Source organism: Gasterosteus aculeatus, chromosome 13 (genome assembly GCF_964276395.1).
Source record: "Gasterosteus aculeatus chromosome 13, fGasAcu3.hap1.1, whole genome shotgun sequence".
Lineage (NCBI taxonomy): Eukaryota > Metazoa > Chordata > Actinopteri > Perciformes > Gasterosteidae > Gasterosteus > Gasterosteus aculeatus.
The window spans coordinates 18,195,833-18,215,900 of record NC_135701.1 but is presented as its reverse complement, the minus strand read 5'-3'; the positions used below and the strand labels follow the sequence as shown (position 1 = coordinate 18,215,900).

Here is a 20,068-nt window from a genome sequence, read left to right as displayed (position 1 = left end):
GCTGAGATGTAACTTTTCTAGTTGACTATAAACACTTAATTCCTTCGATCAGAAAGTGACGACTCTGCTGCACGTGCTCAAGAGAAAAATTTCACCTCAGCGGAAGTTTTAAATTTGGATTATTTTTAATTTAATCTCTAGGTTATTGTTTACAAATGGACTTGTTTGTCTCTTGACACAGTTGCCTTAATTTAAAATGTAGCATTACATTTACATTGATACGTTTAGTATAAAATAGTTAGTTAAAAATGTAAATATTGTGAGTACTTTAAAACAATGAATTTGCTTTTTTTTGAGGTAAAATGGGTTCATATAAAGCGAACAAACTTCATGAAATGATTTAAAGATTATAATTAGTTGCTAAAAACATGTATTTGTTGCCCATAAACGTTTCTTATATCAAGAGATGAATTGTGTATTTCAAGGAAAACGCTTTTTTTTCTTTTTACAACTGTCCCGTATTAAACGGTGCACTTAATTTAACAGTATTTAGACGTTTTCGCGGCTGATCAACGGACTCATCTGAACACACGACGTCTTTTAACTGAGAGGAAACCGTGATCACATCGGGCTGAAAACGTTGTACGGGGGAGGTGTGTGCGTGCGTGCGTGCGCGCGCGGGGTAGAGAGAGAGAGAGAGAGAGAGAGAGAGAGAGAGGAAACGACTTCATCCGCCCGGAGAAATTCACAGAAGAAGCAGGTTTATTTGTTCTATTGCGAGCAGAGAAATTGCCCCAATCTGCATTGAGCGGGCGGAGATAACCTGTTTATACGCTCACAACTCCTCGTTCAGTGGGAAGGAAAACAGTCATTTACTTTTATTTATACGCCTTTTTTGCGAGCGCGTGTGGGTTATTTATCATCTCTCGTCATTGCCGGAAATCCTGAGCATCAAGAAAAACGGTAAGAAAAACATAATTTTAAGTAAAAAGTTTAATTCTACATAAAAAATCAAAAAAATCAAACGCACGCCACAATTTAGTGTTTACATTTATCATGCATGAAATGAGGTTTGAAGTGAGTTTATGCACGCGATCCTAACCGTGACTTGATATATAAAGAATAAAGGCAGCATGCAGAGCATCAGGAGCAGCACGTTGAATTAAAGACAAATCAGTGTTAGTTTTCCCCACCTGTGGGAACTAAACCAGGCAGGAAGTCATTGCAGTGGGGGGTCAATGTGACCTCGCCCTGTGACCTCCACTGGGCGGATGAAGCTGTGTGGGGCCCCAGGTATGACGTTGGGCCCCTAAAAAACTCCCTTTATAACCTCATCCGGGGGCTAAACGCTAACGCGGCTAAAGGTACAAACAACAGGGCCGACCATGTTTACCTAAGGGGGGACCCGAGGGTGCTACTGCACCATGGGGTCAGGGTGCACTGCTGACCGATCAGCTAGTAATAAAAATAACTAATTATGGGATCAATACCACTGCAAAATGTCTCAGGGGATGTATAAAAAGAGCAAATTAAAAGTATGAAATGCATTTACAAATGAGTATGTCCGAAGCATAAACGTGTAATCAAGAGGTGGCACAACAAAGCTGTATTTAGACACAAACGAATAGATGTATGTATAAATAGCATGCATGGCATCTCTGGTTGCAAGAAGAAGTACGACTGTACAAAAGCATGCAAGGATAATTACCCTACACTTCTCATTTTAAATGATTAGCTTAGTAAACATTGTTCGTTCATGGCCCTATTTAGAGTAAATGAAACGATAAAGCAGTGTGTGCTTTCGGGCGTGGTTACCGTGTGATTGCCAGCTTGCTGCCATGCCGCTGGGTGTGCTCCGTATTTTAGGGTTAACAGCTTTAACCCTTTTAGCATTTTACAGTCATCAAAGTTGATTGTGACACTTTGGTTGCTTACGCATGTCTTATTTAGCATTTGGTCTACTTAGCGTCACGCCCTCGTGTCATTCTTCTTTGGAAAACACCTCAAGGATTCAAACCGGTGGGTGACGTCGCGTGTTTGATTCAATACTTTTGAATGTAGTGCCTTAAATGAGTCATTATTAAAAGGTCTCCCAATCTATTCTCTGGTATTTCGTGATTATTATGCAGTCCTTCTCCTCCGTGACAGAAATGTGCCAACAAGAATTTACTGATTCATTCTTTACTTGTTTCTTTTTAACTAATCATTAACTAAATAACTCCTGATTAGCTACTAAAATTAAGACTGATTTACTAATGTTTCACTTGCAGTTAGTTCCTCATTCATTTCTGATTTGTTAAAGAATAGATTGACACGTAAGACGCCAGGCCGATGAGTCTGAAAATCAGCTGTTGTCATGTTTAATGCTACAGTGGATATTCATCGAAATCTTGAGTCAATTGCAAAGTCAGGTTAAGTTTGAACAAACGGTCTAAATCAAGTCAATTAGTTCCTCAAGTCGTGGTTCCCAAACTGGTGGTGCGTGGCCCCTGGGGGGGACGGTGCACACACACACACACCAGTGAAAAACACATATAAAATGGTAGTGAATGCAAACATGTTGTAAAGATAATGACCCTCCATCATATGGTTGCACCTGAGAAAGTGAAAGAGAAAGAAATCAAAGGGAACCGATACCGTGTTCCAACCACACCCACCGGAGCGGCTCACGTCGGAGGTAAAATGCACGCAGGGAACATTAGAGACGGCTCTTAAGAGTCAGAAAAGATAAAACCATTTGCAGTGTTTGTGCTCAATAACGTCTGGCTTGTCTGGCACAGCGCTGCTCTGAGAGGGGAGCCGTCCTCCTCGCTCTGCCGGCAGCCAAGTTGCCCCTCAGAGTGTCCGTCAGCGGCCGCTTTGTCCCCCGGGAGGCCGAGCGCTCTGGCGTTTGTTCCTCCTGTGCTTCCACTGCGTGGCAGGACCAGCGCGATGAGGGGATTTGTTGCTTTCATGGTGACGCTGATGGACAAATTAAATAAATGCCATTTTTGATATTAATTTGGCCATCTGAATGCAAATATTATTTTAAATTAAATCAATCCTGTGCTAAAGATCTTTAAAAACGAATCTTCACTGTCCCTTGTTTCACAATAAATATAAAAAATCAACCGGTTGTTATTATGCATTTCCTCCATGGAAGACACTGCCGTATCTTTCCGAAATTTATTTTTCCACCCCGGTCCTCCGGGATTTGTCATTTTGGACAAATGCATTAAACATTATGGTACGTCTGTGACCTCGACACAAACGAAGTCCCAGGGCTCAGAGTTAAGGGACCAACAAAAACTTTATTGTAAGTCAAATAGAGTGAACAGAAAAAAAACTCTTGAGAAGTATCATCTTTGAAATAACAAAGTCTTTGGTATTGATAAAAACATCTTATCCAACCCAAAGGGAAAACTCTAACTCAAAGAGCAAAGACCGCTTTGTTCCACCACAGCTGTAATCTCCAAAAACCTCATCGTAACCTCAAGAAACATTCCCCTGAGAGAATTCAGTTCCCAAAAAAACCCAGCAGGTTTCTGTTTGTTAAGCCTTTTATGGACAAAGGCTCACACATATCAGACAATCTTGTGATCCACAAATTGGGGATGTATATCGTGTGCGACATATTGCTCAGAAGAACTATACTTAAGAATGCCTCAAAGACCAACATTAGCATAAGCGTCAGTAGAGCCTTATCGAGAAGAAGTTTTGAGAATGACCAGGGATGAACTTTCACACATAGTTTAATCTTTAAACGTTTGTATCTAATGACTGAAATAAGCTAGAATCAAAGCTAAAGTATGGAAATAGCCCCTTTTAATATGGTGTGGCTCGATCAGATTGACATCAAGCGTTGCCATCGAAACAAACAGCTGTCAGAACATTCTGATTCAATATTGTTATTGGTTGTTCGGCTATGAGGCATCACCAGCATCACCTTCCTGCAACATGAGCCCGGCCTACTTCAAACCCTCTGACATCTATCCCACTCAGGCATGACCGATGCTCACAAGGGTTTATGATTCAACTCCAGATACTCCCAAAAAGTATTATGCAAACATGGGCCGATCTGTGTACAATGAAAGTGCCTTCATGGCAAAACCTTCAAAATGTTGTATTTCCTCCAGACTTCTGCCCTTGTTCAAGCCTCTGTGAAGGTGTTTGGATTCAAATCTCTTTCAGGCAGGTTTAGTGGACTGTAGATGGAATTCTGCTTAACTGTTTTGCTTTAAAGGAAAAATAAACAAAGACGTCTTTCTTAGTAACAACAAAGCGCCTCGGGTTTGTCAAATCTTAACTGTTGAAATCCACTTCCTGTGTTGTAAAACAATTTCCTCTTTTTCACTTCTGCTCCCTCCCGGCGACACAGAGCCCCGTCCATCGCTGCGTCGCCGGCGGTCATCTGGGCCCCTCGAGAGGACTGTGGGAAACAGGCGGGGTGAGGGGGGGGGGAGTGCGTCTGGAAGGTGAGGAAGCTGAGGTCGGTGGCCGCCGGGGCCGCAGCTATGGTCGTTGCGGCGAGGTGTCCTCCCTCCTCATCAGTGACCTCGCCCTTCGTCTCACCATGAACGACTCCGTTCCCACCTCCCTCTACATCGTCCTGGAGCTGCTGATCGCCCTGTTCTCCGTGCTGGGCAACGTGCTGGTCTGCTGGGCCGTGTGCCTCAACAGCAACCTGCAGAGCATCACCAACTTCTTCGTGGTGTCGCTGGCCGTGGCTGACATCGCCGTCGGCGTCCTCGCCATTCCCTTCTCCATCGCCATCAGCACCGGCTTCTGCTCCAACTTCTATGGCTGCCTGTTCATCGCCTGCTTCGTGCTGGTGCTCACACAGAGCTCCATCTTCAGCCTGCTGGCCATCGCTATCGACCGCTACATCGCCATCAAGATACCGCTGAGGTCAGTGACCCTTCCGGAGGAGGACGATTTATCCTGATTTATAATCTATTATACAGAATAAACATGTTAAAAACATGTTCATGTTCCTAAAGAGAAAGGACGCATTTGAAGAACAGTTTTTCTAGATGTTAGTAAAAACGTGACATTTGAACCCGAAAACCTTGGCTGAATAAGTTTATTCCAGAAATGGTGCCTCCCACGAGGCCTTGTCTCCCCGGAGCAGTCAAATGAATTGTGCTTTAATTGCTTATACAGACCGTGTGACCCCCCCCTCCCTCCCCTTCTGTAACCCCCATGTAATCTTACTTTAAGATCTCCCAGTAAAACCAGACGTCTGCTGTGATTTAGCGTTGAAATGATGTGAGGGCGAGATGTCTCCAGACAACCACAGTGGCACGGCGAGTCATTGCGATGAAGACGCTGAGCCTCAGAGCCACACGGAGCTCAGCCGTCCGCTTTTGCCTCCCGCTAAATCATCCGTGAGCGTTATCTGTCTTGTTTTTTTTTTTTTACATCTGTGATGATGGGGGGGTTGGGGCTTAACCTTTGCACTTTAACATCTCAAGAATGTGATAGAAACAAGACAAATATCTCAGCTGTTCTCCCACACAGGCTCACCCAAAATAGACTCTTTATATGAAGCACTGTTTGTTTACCCGCTCTCTTTTTTGTTTGCGGGGAGGAGAAGTGCTTCCAAGTAGCAATCAGCTAATCAAATTATAAATCAAAGGGGAAACTTCCTCTGCAGCTTTTAGACGACGCTGTTTTTTTTGGCCCCCTCGGACGGTTTTCGAGACGCCCCTTGACGTTTGCGTCGTCTCCCTCTCGCCTCAGGTACAACGGCTTGGTGACTGGTCAGCGCGCTCAAGGCATCATTGCCATCTGCTGGGTTTTATCCATCGGCATCGGCCTGACCCCCATGATGGGCTGGCACAAGCTGCCCCGGAGCGCCAACATCACCTGCCTGCCCGGCCTGATGGAGTGCCTGTTCGAGGAGGTGGTGGCCATGGAGTATATGGTCTACTTCAACTTCCTTGCCTGTGTGCTGATCCCCCTGCTGCTGATGTTGGCCATCTACTTGTGCATCTTCATGGCCGCTCGCCACCAGCTCAAGCTGATGGAGGTGAAGGCGGTTCACGGGGAGAAGTCGCGCTCCACGCTGCAGAAGGAGGTCCAGGCCGCCAAGTCTCTGGCCATCATCGTGGGGCTGTTTGCGGTCTGCTGGCTGCCCCTGCACATCATCAACTGCTTCACCCTCTTCTGTCCCGAGTGCGAGCGGGCTCCGTCCTGGATCATGTACGTGGCCATCATCCTCTCCCACGCCAACTCTGTGGTCAACCCCTTCATCTACGCCTACCGCATACGGGAGTTCCGACAAACCTTCCGCAAGATCATCCGGCGACACGTCCTGCGCAGGCGGGAGCCGATGGGGAGAGGAGGCGGCGGCGGCGGCAGCAGCAAGCGCGGCTCCATCCGACTGAAGCCCAGCCGCTTGAGCGTTGACCTTTTGACCGAGCACAGCGGCGGCAGCAGCAGCGGCAGCAGCTGCGAAAGCTCCCACCGCTGCCCGACTGGGGCGTCTCCCGTAGGGAGCGCGGCGGCGGCGGTATCCCGCCCCCCTCTGTCAGTCATCATCTCCCACTGTTCTAAAATAGGCCATTGTCCCCTGCAAGCCCTCAGACGGACTCAGATCCCCGCGGGCCGCCACGCGCGGGACCCCGAGCGGCGAGCCGACCCCGCCGGACCGGAGGCCGCGGAGGACGGGGACAAACGGAGCCTCGGCTCGAGGACGAGCTGCTTCGGCGAGCTGGCCAAGGTGTTGTGACGTAGATTGAACGCGCCAGCGCGGGCTCCTGATTCCGCGACGCAGGTGGGAGCGCTGAAAACGGTTGATGGACGGCGAGGGTCACCGGCCTGACTGAGATCTCCTCGCCACGAAAAAATAAAAAAAACTCCGATATTTCATCACAGTGGCTTGTTGATTCACAGCAGACTAAAAGTCTGACGTTGTTTTGCTTCGTTTCACCCCACATGACCACGAGTCGACTGAGTGACACTTTTTCGCACGGCACAGAAGGGCTTTCAACAGACAAGATTAGGAAAGTGCTTTGGCTTTTGATGGGACACCATTTACCCTCAATCTCTTTAAACCCAGGTTCCAGTCATACACCATAATATCCATGTAAATATCGTCCCTCCATATGTGGTCCGAATGGCCTTTTGGCTGAAGATGAAAGACTTATTTAATAAATTATTGGTATATTTTTTTATTTTTCAGTGAAGTGTAGTGGGTAAACAAACCCCCTCTGATGTATTCCGCCCCTACGTCATCCGTCACCGTGAGCACAGGGTCGTTTCTCATGCAGTGCTGCACGAGTCCACCCCGAGGAGCCCAAACTGGGTCACCAGCCCGCTCAGCGGAGTTCCCTCTCATTCGTTTAAAGTGGGAACGTTCTCACATTCGGCCCATTCGCTCCTCTCACGCTTTCATCCAGCTTCATGGCATAAAAGGAACAATATCTAACAAAAAAAGACAAGTACTTTCACCAGTGACGGATTGACCGGAGACGGATGTCCCTCCCCAACGTTGATAATGCAATGCTGAAATGTAAACTTGTGTCTTTTGTTCGGTGTGACTTGTTTAAATTATATTCATATAAATGTTGACGTCTGTGAGTTGATGAATGTCTGGGAATAACTTTTAAGAGGATTCTGTGTTGACACAAGCAGGCAAAGTATTGAAAGCTACTTCAAGGTTCTACAAGCAACTTTACTTTGCATTGGTTCCTGTGGACGAGAACGAGCACCAGAGTTCTTTTAGAAAAGCTCTCGCGTGTCTCATTTTTGCTCAAAATTTGACCCGGTGAAACCAACAACAAAGTATCAAGAAGAACAACATGGAATCAATCAATCTTCTCCCCGATGGCCTCCTTCACTTATGTAGGGTCATATAGAGGCGTTTGTTTTACGTTGAGATTCATAACCAGTTAAACCACAGTAATAAACCCCATTAAGATTCTTAAGTGATCTATTTGCATCCAGCACACAATGGCCCAGTCAGAGTAGCTTCACATTGGCTCAAGTTCCATATCCAGAGATCTACTGAACTGAGTCTGAGATTTCTTTATTTTCCCAGCTTTCAGGGTAAGGCCCCTTCAAGCTCAGGTGACTGGGAGCGGGCCCACTTCTTTGGGGGAACATCGGAGCATTTAGCAGACAATGAGGCGGATGTTTAACAGTTGTAGACAAAACAGTGACGTATTATCCCCCTTGGAAACAAGTTGTAACCAAAAGCGTCACTGCGAGAGCAGCGAGCGTGAACCACAACAGCAGCGAAGTCGTGGGCTGAAAGGTCAAACAACGCGGCGAGCCGAGAGGAGCTGCAGATCCACGAGGTACGACACCTTCCTTCGCTGGTGGTTTCCGTCTGGAGGGGAGTGGAAAGAAAAACAAATATGTTGAGTTGAACAACGACTCAGGAGGCCGGGTGAAAGATCTGGCGGTTTTATTAATAAGAAATGTCGGCCCCCAGGAGCATTAACAAGGAGTTAGAAAGCCTCACATGAAGGCTGAGTAGCTCTGCATCACAAGTGCAGACATGATAACGTGTTCACTCTCTCCTCTTAACACTCACTTTGACTAAAGGAGAGCCGGCTGAGAAGGTAAAAAAGTAAAATCAGTAAAATCAACATTTGACGTTATTACATCATCATATCATACAGCATAATAAATATTGATTATAGCTGTTTAAGAAAAATAATAGAGCTGTTGATTTATCCCTGTCATGTTTTGTGAGGAGACATTACAGATTATTGTTGTCTCGCTGTTTGTCGTCACTGTCCAACAAGTTGAATCTGAAGTGTTGTGTGTTGACTCCATGGAAACGAGCAGCAGCCTCCCTTGTCTCCCTCATTTAAGAGGCATCGGCTTTCAAAGGAGAAGAAGAGGAGGATGAGGAGGCTGAAGAGGTTTGTGTGTACGTGTGTTTATGATCTCTACGTTATGTCCATACTGCGCCAGTCTCTGTCACAAAGTGAAGGTCACAGTTACTGGGACGGGACGTGTTCTGGTAGTTGCAGGACCGGTGGAGTCAGGAGCAGAACATGTTTGTCACGGTGCTGCTCGGTGGTTAGTAGAGTTTCTGGATTATGTTCTTGTTGCTTTTATTGTTGTAATGTAAAATGTAACCGTTAACACTGTTGATGTTGAGTATAATTGTTGTTCTTACTATCAAATAATCAAAGCTTAATGTGTTTTTCTTGACCGACAGCAGGATGGAAATCTTCAATCTCAACTGCAAATTGATAAACTTTATCCATCATCTAAAGGAGAGATGCGGTCTGGACTTCAAAGGCACTGAACAGATTCCCACAACATTAGTGGGTTGGACTTGGGTATCATCCTTTTATCATTTTTAAAATCCTCCATTAAGGGGTAGCAGCGTGCTGGTCGAGAGGCAACGCTACGTCCTGCTGCGGGTGTCCCGTGAGTGCACCTCGTTTGACTGGTCAAACACATTTACGGAACAAAGAAATGATTGTGCTTTTTAACATTTCAATGGTGGCACATGTTTTCCGGATGAAAGCACAATCGTTCTCATGTCTGAGAAGTTAAAGTGTCACATTATTTTCACTATATAGATACATCCATATTTACAATGCATTAGTATGTTACATGTTGTTTATGAGGATATGGAGGATGTCATAACTCATTTAGTGTATTCTATTGATAGCTTCAATGTTGCACAAAGGACATAGTTTACAAACAGTTTCAACCACAAAGGTTTTGAAACAGCCACTTAAACGTTTGCGAAATCTGGGAATTTCCTGGGAAAAAACATTTTGTAGTTACTTCGAAACATTTGTATCCAGCTGCGGACAAAATATACGATGGTATGAAAATTGCAGTGTGTTGTGTTCTGACAGTCAAAAAAAAACTGGCAGTAAAATAATTAAAATTATTTTTTTGAACTTTATGGTGCAGATGAAAAAAAGTAATTCAAAACAAAGTAAAAGTCCTCATAAGAAAAACGGCATTCAATCATTAGATGTATTGTTATCTTTGTGTGTTGGGCTGCGTGTGTGTGAGTGTGTGCTCGTAAGCTTTGTGCACCTGTAGTTCCGTAAGAAGGCATCATGTGTTTGTGTTCTCCTCGCCAGGAACAATTAGGAATGGATGCAGTGAGGAGGAGAAGCTCCTGCACTCACCACCACACCACACGTTCACAATGCACGGCCTCCAAGTGATGTCCTGTCAAAGTACGACTGGCATCAACAAACAGGGAAGGACCTGAAAGGACCTGAAAGGACCTGAAAGGACCAACCCCTTCTTTCTTTCTGATTCTCCACTAGGAGGCACTGATTAGTTAATTATGGGATGTGCAATGTAGTTCAGTGGAAATTATAAATTACTTATTAGGTAATTTAGACTGTTTTAACTCTTTCATTCTTTTATGGTTTGAAGATAACTGTTAAATTGTACATTCTTAATATGAATGCAAGTAAGTGTATACTGATAATACCACATGTATCAACTAAGTGGGATTGAACATGTGTTAGAATATGGGATCCTGACTCCAGCCACTAGAGGACAGTTGTTGTTTTTTACTAAACTGGAACTAGTAAAACAAATGGTAAACCGTGTATTTCCTGGAAATCCATCCCAGGTACAAAGTAAATCAATTACAAGCAATCGTGGTACATTTTGAGAAAACAGCGGTAATGTGGACAGTAAGACACATAAGTAAAATGAATTATTTATGTGTTTTTGTTTATATATGAAGACAACGAAATTACGTTTACCGGAAGACAGGTTTTATTTTGAAATGGCGTGCGCGCGTGTATGGGCGTGAGTGTGCACACACACACACACACACACGCGCGCGGTTAATCAATAACCCCCTCCCCCCCCCCGCTGATAGCCGCTGCAGGGACGCGCTCGTGCAAGTGAGACACCGCAAACCCCAAAGACACCGCAGAAATGTCCGCGTGTGAGTTTGAATCGCTGGAGAGGACTCTGGAGTCCCACCTTCCAGAGACCGAGCTATCGGAGGTGAAGCGCATCCTGTTCGGGAAAGAGACGCAGTGAGTTTGTCGCGACGGGACTTTACCTAAAAAAAGACTAAACAGGCACCAACTTGGATCTTATTAGCCTGCTTTTTCTATTCACTTTGGGTGGACTTTGGTCCCTTTTGCCTGTGGTCGCAGTGGTCAGAAGACGACCTTTAAACTGTGCAAAAACAAGATTACACAATAACTTGTTTGAACCCTTTTTAAGCATGTATGTTCTGTGTAGAAGTAGCCTGCATCAAATCCGTATTCTTTCCACTTAAATAATGGCATTTTGGTGAAAAGCACACAGAAATAAACTTGGGGGCCAGATTTTTATTCATTCCTTCGTGGATTTTTGCTCACTTTTCACTACTTTATGGGCCCAAGAAAAACACCTGGGGAAAAAAACATGGTTAACACTGTTCAGTTCCTCCAAGGAATCCCTGTGAGATCACCTGTGAACACCAAGTCCTCTCTGCAGGAAGTTGGACCTCCCGACATGTGCCGTGAACGCCGCCACCGAGCGGGACTTCGAGCTGAAGGGTTACAGGTTCGAAGCCGCCCCGGAACAGCTGAGGCCGCCCAGAAGGGTCCGCGTCGGGCTCATTCAGAACCGCATCGTCCTGCCCACCGACGCCCCCATCCGGGACCAGGTCAGGACTCCTTGGACAGACCTGAGAGACACGCGGGATGCTGTAACGTTTAAACCCCCGCCCCCACCCCACCCTCCCTGGTTGTCTCCTCCACAGATCGACGCCATGCACAGCCGCGTGGGTGAGATGGTCGAGGTGGCCGCCATGTGCGGCGTGAACGTCGTCTGCTTTCAGGAGACCTGGAGTGAGCGCTCTCCGTGGTCAGGAACTTCACATTGTGACACGAGCCAGTCCCAAAGGACACCAACCTGTCTTTTGCTGCCCACAGCCATGCCCTTCGCCTTCTGCACCCGAGAGAAAGAGCCGTGGACGGAGTTCGCCGAGTCTGCCGAAGAAGGAGGCACCACGCGCTTCTGCCAAGAGGTGAGACTGCCAGATGTGGTGATGCCGCCTCCGCCTCCGCGGCCTAGTAACGCCGTCGCCCTGTCGTCAGCTGGCCAAGAAGTACAACGTGGTCGTGGTCTCTCCGATTCTGGAGCGAGAGGGGCTGCGCGGCACTCTGTGGAACACCGCCGTGGTGATCTCCAACTCGGGAAGCGTGCTGGGAAAGAGCCGGAAGAACCACATTCCCAGGATCGGAGACTTTAACGAGGTCAGTGGGAGAGTTCCCGCGGGTGCACCGGTGTGGAATGAGGAACGACCGCAAACGCCCGGCTGTGTTTTCTTTTTTCACGGCCAGTCTACGTATTATATGGAGGGCGACACCGGCCACGCAGTCTTCCAGACGCAGTTTGGGAACATCGCTGTGAATATCTGCTACGGGCGCCATCACCCTCTCAACTGGTTCATGTATAGTATGAATGGAGCGGAGATCATCTTCAACCCCTCAGCGACTGTGGGAGCTCTCAGGTGACCCACAAAGTGGACTTCGTATGAATGAGCTGCTTGACTCCTGCTAACATGTGTGTCAGTGGAATATGCAACATGGAATAAATATTGTGCTTTAATTATATTTCCTCCATGTGGCGGTAACAATAAATCCCACACGGAATATGATTTGATTGAATTGTTTTATGTCCATTTAAGAATAATTTCTTGCCTACAGTGAGCCCATGTGGTCCATCGAGGCCAGGAACGCAGCGATCGCCAACCACTGCTTCACTTGTGCAATCAACCGCGTTGGGACGGTGAGTCCGTCTCTACTCCTGCAGTAGATGCAGATATGCACACGATCACTGTTTGGGTGTAAAGGCTACAGAATTCTAATGGAATCTGGATGAGGAAATATATTGCAAGCTTATTTTTGTTAAGTGACTGACTGAAACCATGTTAGTGGTGAGGCTACAAAGCAGGAGGTGGTGATGCCTTCAGTGGTGGTTGCGTCCCCTCAGCGGTCACTGCTGACCGCTTGTTTGACTTTCCTTGTATCTCACACAGGAACATTTCAAAAGCGAATTCACATCGGGTGACGGAAAAGAAGGTGAGCGATTTTATTTCCTGGAACTGCAAAACTTGTGAGCTTCTTCAACTTGTGCATCTTCTGACTTCTGCAGCTCACCATGATTTCGGACACTTCTATGGATCCAGTTACGTGGCGGCTCCTGATGGGAGTCGCAGCCCGGGTCTCTCCAGGACCCGCGACGGGCTGCTGGTTGTTGAGATGGATCTCAACCTGAACAGACAGATCAGTGACAAATGGAGTTTTAAGGTGAACATGATTTTGATCTTCTTTTAAAAAGGATGCGTGTGCACTTGTTCCTGCAGTGACCGAGGGGCTGTACTTGAAGAGGCCCACGTTTTTGCATGCTTTTTAGTGATGGGAGCGACATTGTGGTTACTATTGCCGCTCCAGATCATCCAGTTTATTTGACCTTTCTTTGCAGATGACCGGGCGGTATTCCGAGTACGCAAAGGAACTCGCCAAGACTGTGCAACATGATTTCAAACCCAACATTATAAAAGAGTAGATGATTTTCCATTTAAAATGGAGCTAACCGTTGTGCCTTCCTTTTTAAAGAGAAGTGGCTGTGTCAAACAGAACTGCCATAAAGTTATTATATATTAAGAAAATCAATTAGTTCATAGTTTCATAATTCATTTTTACAACCTGGGACATGTCAAACTGCAAACATGACAAAATGTTGACAAAACTTATAATTGAGGAACAATTCTGTGTCTACTTGAACTCAAATTACAGCAGGTTTAATAACAAACTGAGCACATGTTCAAATCCTTCTTTATTTACAACATAATAAATGCAGCTCTGATTAAAGTTTGAGGTTTAAAACGTGGCGTTTATTCTTACCCAAAAGCACAACGAGGAAGAAATAACTTAATTGACTGAACAATTCCATGTTTTATTTTAAATAACACAATTATGCCTGGTTTGAAAAGTGTAGTGCAAAAACATTAATACCCAAATGAAAAAAATAAAACGTGACAATGAGATAAATGCCTGAACCAATTCCAACACATTTTTGCAGCATGTTGCCATGACAGCCAAACACAAGATGGTCTGTTTGCATTGAAATGTATGAATGGATCCGAGTACATGTTTCAGGATATTGATGTTCTCCTGCCGTCAGAATGAGTTCCATAGACGGAATATGGCGTATTGCAGTGACCTAGCTATCTATGGATGATGTCACACTTTAGGGCATTAATTACCTGAGACTCTGAAAGCACAACTCCTTCCTGTATTCCGTGTTGATAGAAACAGCAGAAAAAAAAGGGACGAAAAGGTGAGTTTTCTTTTCTTTTAAAGGCAAGTGGAGGGCGAGGCTGCTGATGAGCCTCTTCAGGACGTCAACACTGAACAACACAAATTAATTGTTTACACTCAAATGTTATTTTCAGCCCTGAATAACGTGCACACAATTTCCAGGAAAGTCTTTTTCTCATGATTCCCCCCATTTCATCCACTGAAACACTGGGCTCATAGTTTGAGATTAATAGCTCATTAAAATTCAACAAAGACTCAATAAAATCCATTTGGTCTATCTGCTAATCTCAAAGAGAAATTTAAAAAAACGGAAACTAAGATATATATATTTTTTAAACTCCCGACGGTTAGTCCTTCAGTGGTGGAGCAGTAGTGACTTCTAAGAGGGAATAAAAGCAGTGAATCTGCAGCAGGCGTGAGCAATTGGGCTTCTTAGCACCGGAGAGGATCAGCGGCACCAGGGGGAGCCGCTAGCTCAGGACTGGGCCTGCAGCTTTGGGTCACTAAGACGATGAGTGAAATTCAAACCCATCATCAACGTCCATCAACTGTCCTTAAAGATCAAAAGGATGTCCTCGTCTGTCCCGTAGCTCCGCCGAGCCTCCTCAAAGTTGCCGACGCTGGTGCAGCAGACTCCTGAAAAACAAACGCACGTCAGTTCCAAACTTGTGGCAGTGATTCTAGTATGTAATTAATCAGCCAATTGTCCCTCTTAGTCTTAGTGCCATTCAATCTGTAAGGGTCATATTTTAGGAAATGATGTGAAAGTCACACCATTATTTATTGCCATTATTTTTTCAATTGTAATCAACTCCATCACATTTCACTCCATCAGATTGTCATCGTCATGAATGTTGTCAATACCGCAAAGCTTGAGATTTTTGTGATTGATGAAATTAAGTGATACCTTTTGAGTTAACATTGCGGACAACCATTAACATGAAGCTTTTGTCTTACTCAAAAGGCCCAAACACTTTTTCCCATTTGATTTTTTCCCGATAGTCAATCCACCACATTTATCAAAATAAGAAAACATTTGAGAATGCTCACGGTCAGAATAAGCCGGGTTGTTGTAGAAAACGCAGCCGGTGGTCCTGTTGAAGCCGCACACTACGACAAAGTGACCCTGGTACTCCGGCTTCCTGCAGAAACACTTCTGGCCCACAGGCAAGAAGCAGCAGTATTTGACCGGCGAGGAGCAGAGTTCACACGTCAAGACCACAGCATTAACCAGCACTATGGCAACGTGGCCCTGCTCCAGATGGGAATGGATTTCCTGCACCGTCACCGAGCTGTGAGAAGACAAACGCATGGCGGCTGTTAGGTTGGCCTTGTCTAAGGCAAAAGCTGGGGGCTCGACTCTGTGGAAAAAGAGAGAAACCCACCATTTATTTACCACCACACCGTTGCTGTCGGCTTTAAGGAAAAGCTCATTCACTCGGTCTTCCTCTGTATCAAAGTGTTTCTTATAGAAGGACTGAAAAGACAAGAAGGTCACCGTCACACAAACAGAATTTCAGATCTGGTTTAAACGGTACCGACAGCTTGGATGCAGCAAAGTACTTGATTCCTAAAGCCCTTATCGACACCCAGAGTCTGCGTGCTGAAGCAGTGTTTGATTCCTAGATGGCTCATGAGGTAGGCCAGGTCAATGGTCCACACGCTCTCGGTCAGCTTGAGTTCCCAGCATGCTCTCTGGAACTCCTCGTCGCTGACAGGATGGAGGTACCTGCAAGATCGGGCCGTTGAGAGACTGCGAAGGCCACGTGTCGTCAAAACCGTAACATTACATTACAGCCAGTAACTTACTTCAGGACCATCCTGGAGCAGGCTAACCCACAGTCCCAGTGGTAGAGCTGCCGAATGACGGGCACGTCCAGCAGCACGGCATCCTCTGAGGAAACCCGCGGTGGTTATTAACTTCCGACACTCACAAAACGGCACACTTTGACGCTGCTACAGGGAACGCAACGTGATGCTAGCTCGGGGCGTTCGTGTGAAGTTGTTAAATGTAGGACGGCGTCACTCACCTGTCATTCTGCGGTGTTCTCTCGAGGACGAGCGGCCAACTAGCTAACCCGAGACCGGCTGGTCGGTCCTGTTCACAACATTTTATCCGGGGTCGGGTTTCTTCATGGATGCTAGCTAGCTAGCGGCGACCAGCTGCGGGTTGTAGCGTTAGCTTCCAAGCTAACAGTTAGCTGTCGGGCCAACAATCCTAACTGGTCAGGCGGCCGGTCCGCTGCATCTATACACCGAGACTAGCTCATCGTCACGCCACCGCGGCGCGTACAGGTAGTCATTAAACGCACGAATACGTAAGTTCAAGTAAGAGAAAGTATATATTTGTTTGTTCGGTGCCGCTATCTAAAAGGCGCTTCTTCTTCACTTGTCTGTTGTTTGCTAACATGCTGAGAAGCTGCTTGTGTTCGATAGCGATCGTTTAAAGTGATGCTGCCCCCTGTCGGTGCGGAGGAGTCGTCTTTAAAACATAACGCGTACATACTCACGCTTACGATTTAGATATTTAACCAGTTTTATTTGAAGAGTTGAAATAATCTCTGTAAATTTCAAGTTACAATTAAGCCTGCAGAGGGTTTTACACTGACGTCACCTGTCATCTGGCCATCACACTGGAAGAGGAACAATTCCCCCCAAAATAAAAAGTAAATGTGAGCATGCTATTGGGTTCCGTAGCTCGTTCCCATCGACACCTGTGTTTTAAAAAGATGAATAAAAAGTTTGATATTACAACCGGCACTAAAAAGATAAAACATGTCAGAATGAAGTATCGGTCACTTACAGGTCCGGTAACGGCGTCCTCGTCTAGATATGTGACTTTCCATTTGCTGTAAAGATCTCTTTTTTTCATGAATGTCAACATAAACCAGTCAGAAACCATAGGAAGCTGCAGGAAAACATTCACATCATCATGTGCATCGCTGCTTTTTTTTTTAAATGGAAAAGTGCATATAAGTGTAACGCGTCACATCAAGTGCAGGACTGAAACGTGTCTACTCACCAAACTGAGGAATGACAATGCCGCACCCATGTTCACTATGGTTGGTACGATTCCAAATTTCCCTGCCTACAAGATTAACGATAAAAGAACATCTCTGGTGTTACTAAAGAAAAAAAGAACACACACACACATCATGATGTCATGGAAATTACAAGATTTATTCCGGCCTCACAGTTCCAAAGACAATGACGTCGAACCGGATCCCGTATGCTTTGATCAAGCTTCTTGTCTCCCTTCCATCTCGGTTCTTGTAGTATTTTGCAAACCTAAAACCAGTGTTTTATTATTTATTTCATTTATCCAGGAGCTTTTGTTTTAAAACGTTTTTCACCTGAAGTTGTATCCAGGTGCCACATTGTTAACAGGATGTTTGCTGTCCAGCCTGCGGAAGCTGTACTTGGGCAAACATTTCCCTGCCCACCAGTCCAGGTCACAGCTCCAGTCAATCATGATACCGAGGATCCCGCCCTTTATGAACGCAAAATAAAACTCATTCATTCAGTTTAACTGTAGACAAATGCAAAACTTTAATCCGCTTTAGAACTCACCTTCACAGCCATGTCTTGAAAATCCTCTCCGGCCTCTGAAACGACGTGTTTGAGGCGGAATATGGGGCAGTCGGGGTCTGTTGCACGATTGTATTCACACGCCCTCAGGTATGAGGAGTTAATATGTGGCCGTATGTTTCTTCTGAGGGAGGAAGGAATACGTATACATCTGGTATGACTGCGTGTTTGCATGTACTACGCTGATGAGAGCCTCACACTCAGAAACACTGACCGGTGGAAGTTGAACTTTGGGTAAGTTATGGTGTTTTTGATCAACACAGTGAAGTTCTCCGCTGCAGCCAGCAGTGCGTGTCTGCGGGACACAACGTGTCACCTCATATCTGCATTACACTCATGACTTATAAATACTACTACTACTACTAAATACATCATTGCATGTTTTCTTACTCTGGAAGCTTCGTGTCTATCTCAAGAGGGCACCACGAGTGCACTTGACAGGTCTGTGCCGTGGTGGAATAGTTCTCACACAGTCCTGTCCGTATGCCTGAGGGGAAAATCAATGTCAGGAGATGTTTGCGGGATCACATTATTAATAGCTGATGTATTAACAGAGATATCAATTTGATGTCCAGAGAGGACGGGCGTACCATTGCCTCGGGGGTCGTTGTATCCCTCGATACAGTCACAGTCATCCACACAAGTGGTGGATGGGTTGGGGATCTGGAGGAGTAATCACCACGGTTAACCTGTCTGCTGATGGTGCACCACAAAACGCCACAGGGAGCCTTTTATAGCCCCCCCCGCCACCCCCCCTGCAGGGAGGACACTTTCAATGATAATAACCACATCATGTGCAATTAATCTTAATTAAGTTCATTAATCTATGTTAGGTATCGTTTTTTCAAAATAATGGACAATTTCTCTCTCAATGATGCTCAATACTATTTTTCCATTTTTGTTTTCATTTGGCCGTTAGTATCTAAGTTCAATTTATATATTTTTATGTAGAATAATTAATATAACTTATTCCTCTTGTGTTCTATTTTGCAATGGAGTCAGCATTATTTCTTCACACCATATACTTGTTATTGCATTGTGCATATTGGAGTAGATTTTTTATCTATTTTTATAGATTTTTGGACCCTGCTAGTTTGAGGCAAGATGAACATGAAGTTATTAGACAGGTCGTGGTTTATGTGATTTGAAGAACGACAGTGCATGTAAATTACTCCTGGCTTTCATATAACATACCATAATGAATGCTTTACCATTGCCGATAGTTTTATTTTCCCCATCCAATTATTTAGCAGATTAGGCTAAATCAATTAGTTTGACGTATTCATTAATAATGTGTTGGTGACTCACCTCTGGACAGCGTGACTGAGTTTGAAGGGGGGTAATAACCATATTGGTTAAAACAAAGAATGAATTATCACCCTGTGAGACAGAAGAGAAGCACAAACATCACATGGGAAATAAACAGTTTTGACTCACAGTCCACCTGCGTAGGTCAGTTTAGTGCAGATGAAGCGTCGGCTTGAATACCTGAGACGGGATGACATAATCGGCCACATCCCAAAACCGGGGGTCCGTGTCAGACGTGTTGGTGAAGGCGAAGCCTTTGACCTTGGTGGTGACGCTGCTGATGGCCGAGTCCGTCTCCTGGTAGGCCTTCTGCACCATGCACACGTACCTGCGACGTGGAGCAACACCCAGCTGCTCGTTAACAACAGTATTTCACCACTGCATCGGCTTTTAGTCAACATCCCTTCCACCCGCCCCCCCTCCTATCGCGTGTTACTTACCCCACAACGTACAGGACTATCAGAAGCTGGGAAAACCTGAAAAAGCATCCTACCCCTAGATTTGGAATAACCAGCGTTTTGGAGGTTTCATAATCAAACATGTAGTGCAGACAGCCCTGGAAGCAGCCTGCATTCTTGCCCATCGTGGCTGCACCGCGTGCCACTGATGGACTACTGGGCGACAACGATGAGCGGACACGGCTTATTCAAATGGTTGTATTCAAATCGATCTTTTGCCATCGGCCTGTTTTACATGTAATGGACATGTAGTCGGTTTAAGCAAACCACGTACAGTAAAGGCCGGACAAAAGCATTTTCTACATTTTTGCAAAATATATATACAATATATACACGCGCACATATATACCACAGAGGAACACGCGTGTAGCCAAAGGAGTTACTGTTGTGCATTCCTTTAGTAGATAACATGTAATAAGGCTGCCGTCAAATTGAAATGTAATTTTGCAACACATTCAAACACAATGGAACTTTGTTTAAAACCTATCACACATTTACATTCCACTTCAAGATAATCACACC

At 45.4% G+C, this 20,068-nt stretch overlaps 4 protein-coding genes across 8 annotated transcripts; 2 read left to right on the top strand and 2 right to left on the bottom strand.

Annotated features, from left to right (window-relative positions):
• The first annotated feature begins 629 nt into the window (after positions 1-629).
• On the top strand, positions 630-7,503 carry adora2aa (adenosine A2a receptor a). The gene is made up of 3 exons (XM_040194945.2): positions 630-903; positions 4,298-4,827; positions 5,662-7,503. Exons 2-3 carry the CDS (start codon positions 4,493-4,495, stop codon positions 6,650-6,652), a joined length of 1,326 nt encoding a protein of 441 aa, XP_040050879.2. The 5' UTR covers positions 630-903; positions 4,298-4,492; the 3' UTR covers positions 6,653-7,503.
• Positions 7,504-10,668: 3,165 nt separating this feature from the next.
• Positions 10,669-13,922, top strand: upb1 (ureidopropionase, beta). Of its 3 annotated transcripts, XM_040194942.2 has the most exons (10): positions 10,669-10,910; positions 11,359-11,530; positions 11,627-11,714; positions 11,799-11,893; positions 11,964-12,122; positions 12,210-12,379; positions 12,576-12,657; positions 12,908-12,950; positions 13,024-13,178; positions 13,354-13,922. In XM_040194942.2, exons 1-10 carry the CDS (start codon positions 10,807-10,809, stop codon positions 13,435-13,437), a joined length of 1,152 nt encoding a protein of 383 aa, XP_040050876.2. In that variant the 5' UTR covers positions 10,669-10,806; the 3' UTR covers positions 13,438-13,922. The 3 variants fall into 3 exon arrangements, with proteins under 3 accessions (XP_040050876.2, XP_077943391.1, XP_077943390.1); XM_078087265.1 differs by having other exon boundaries at positions 11,359-11,714; XM_078087264.1 differs by having other exon boundaries at positions 10,731-10,910; positions 11,359-11,893.
• On the bottom strand, positions 13,691-16,815 carry gucd1 (guanylyl cyclase domain containing 1). 2 transcript variants are annotated; one of them, XM_040194944.2, is made up of 6 exons: positions 16,223-16,815; positions 16,002-16,086; positions 15,756-15,921; positions 15,578-15,669; positions 15,243-15,484; positions 13,691-14,828 (listed from the first exon to the last, which is right to left on the bottom strand). In XM_040194944.2, exons 1-6 carry the CDS (start codon positions 16,227-16,229, stop codon positions 14,737-14,739), a joined length of 684 nt encoding a protein of 227 aa, XP_040050878.1. In that variant the 5' UTR covers positions 16,230-16,815; the 3' UTR covers positions 13,691-14,736. The 2 variants fall into 2 exon arrangements, with proteins under 2 accessions (XP_040050878.1, XP_077943394.1); XM_078087268.1 differs by having other exon boundaries at positions 15,243-15,669; positions 16,223-16,667.
• Positions 16,703-19,717, bottom strand: LOC120830358 (P2X purinoceptor 4a). Of its 2 annotated transcripts, none has more exons than XM_078087266.1 (12): positions 19,529-19,717; positions 19,269-19,416; positions 19,089-19,160; positions 18,371-18,443; positions 18,171-18,267; positions 17,995-18,075; positions 17,763-17,904; positions 17,546-17,682; positions 17,387-17,480; positions 17,215-17,280; positions 16,996-17,053; positions 16,703-16,906 (listed from the first exon to the last, which is right to left on the bottom strand). In XM_078087266.1, exons 1-12 carry the CDS (start codon positions 19,669-19,671, stop codon positions 16,821-16,823), a joined length of 1,197 nt encoding a protein of 398 aa, XP_077943392.1. In that variant the 5' UTR covers positions 19,672-19,717; the 3' UTR covers positions 16,703-16,820. The 2 variants fall into 2 exon arrangements, with proteins under 2 accessions (XP_077943392.1, XP_040050877.2); XM_040194943.2 differs by having other exon boundaries at positions 16,996-17,100; positions 19,529-19,715.
• Between the last annotated feature and the right edge of the window lie 351 nt (positions 19,718-20,068).

Coding starts and splice junctions, on each gene's coding strand:
- adora2aa (XM_040194945.2), top strand. CDS start 4,493: ATGAACGACTCCGTTCCCACCTCCCTCTACATCGTCCTGGAGCTGCTG. Junction 4,828..5,661: donor GCCATCAAGATACCGCTGAG/GTCAGTGACCCT, acceptor CTCTCGCCTCAG/GTACAACGGCTTGGTGACTG.
- upb1 (XM_078087264.1), top strand. CDS start 10,807: ATGTCCGCGTGTGAGTTTGAATCGCTGGAGAGGACTCTGGAGTCCCAC. Junction 12,123..12,209: donor GGATCGGAGACTTTAACGAG/GTCAGTGGGAGA, acceptor TTTCACGGCCAG/TCTACGTATTATATGGAGGG. Junction 13,179..13,353: donor GTGACAAATGGAGTTTTAAG/GTGAACATGATT, acceptor CTTTCTTTGCAG/ATGACCGGGCGGTATTCCGA.
- gucd1 (XM_078087268.1), bottom strand. Junction 15,670..15,755: donor ATAAGGGCTTTAGGAATCAA/GTACTTTGCTGC, acceptor TTGTCTTTTCAG/TCCTTCTATAAGAAACACTT. Junction 14,829..15,242: donor CAACCCGGCTTATTCTGACC/GTGAGCATTCTC, acceptor TTTGTTTTTCAG/GAGTCTGCTGCACCAGCGTC.
- LOC120830358 (XM_078087266.1), bottom strand. CDS start 19,671: ATGGGCAAGAATGCAGGCTGCTTCCAGGGCTGTCTGCACTACATGTTT. Junction 19,161..19,268: donor ATTATGTCATCCCGTCTCAG/GTATTCAAGCCG, acceptor TCTGTCTCACAG/GGTGATAATTCATTCTTTGT. Junction 17,683..17,762: donor TTCAAGACATGGCTGTGAAG/GTGAGTTCTAAA, acceptor GCGTTCATAAAG/GGCGGGATCCTCGGTATCAT.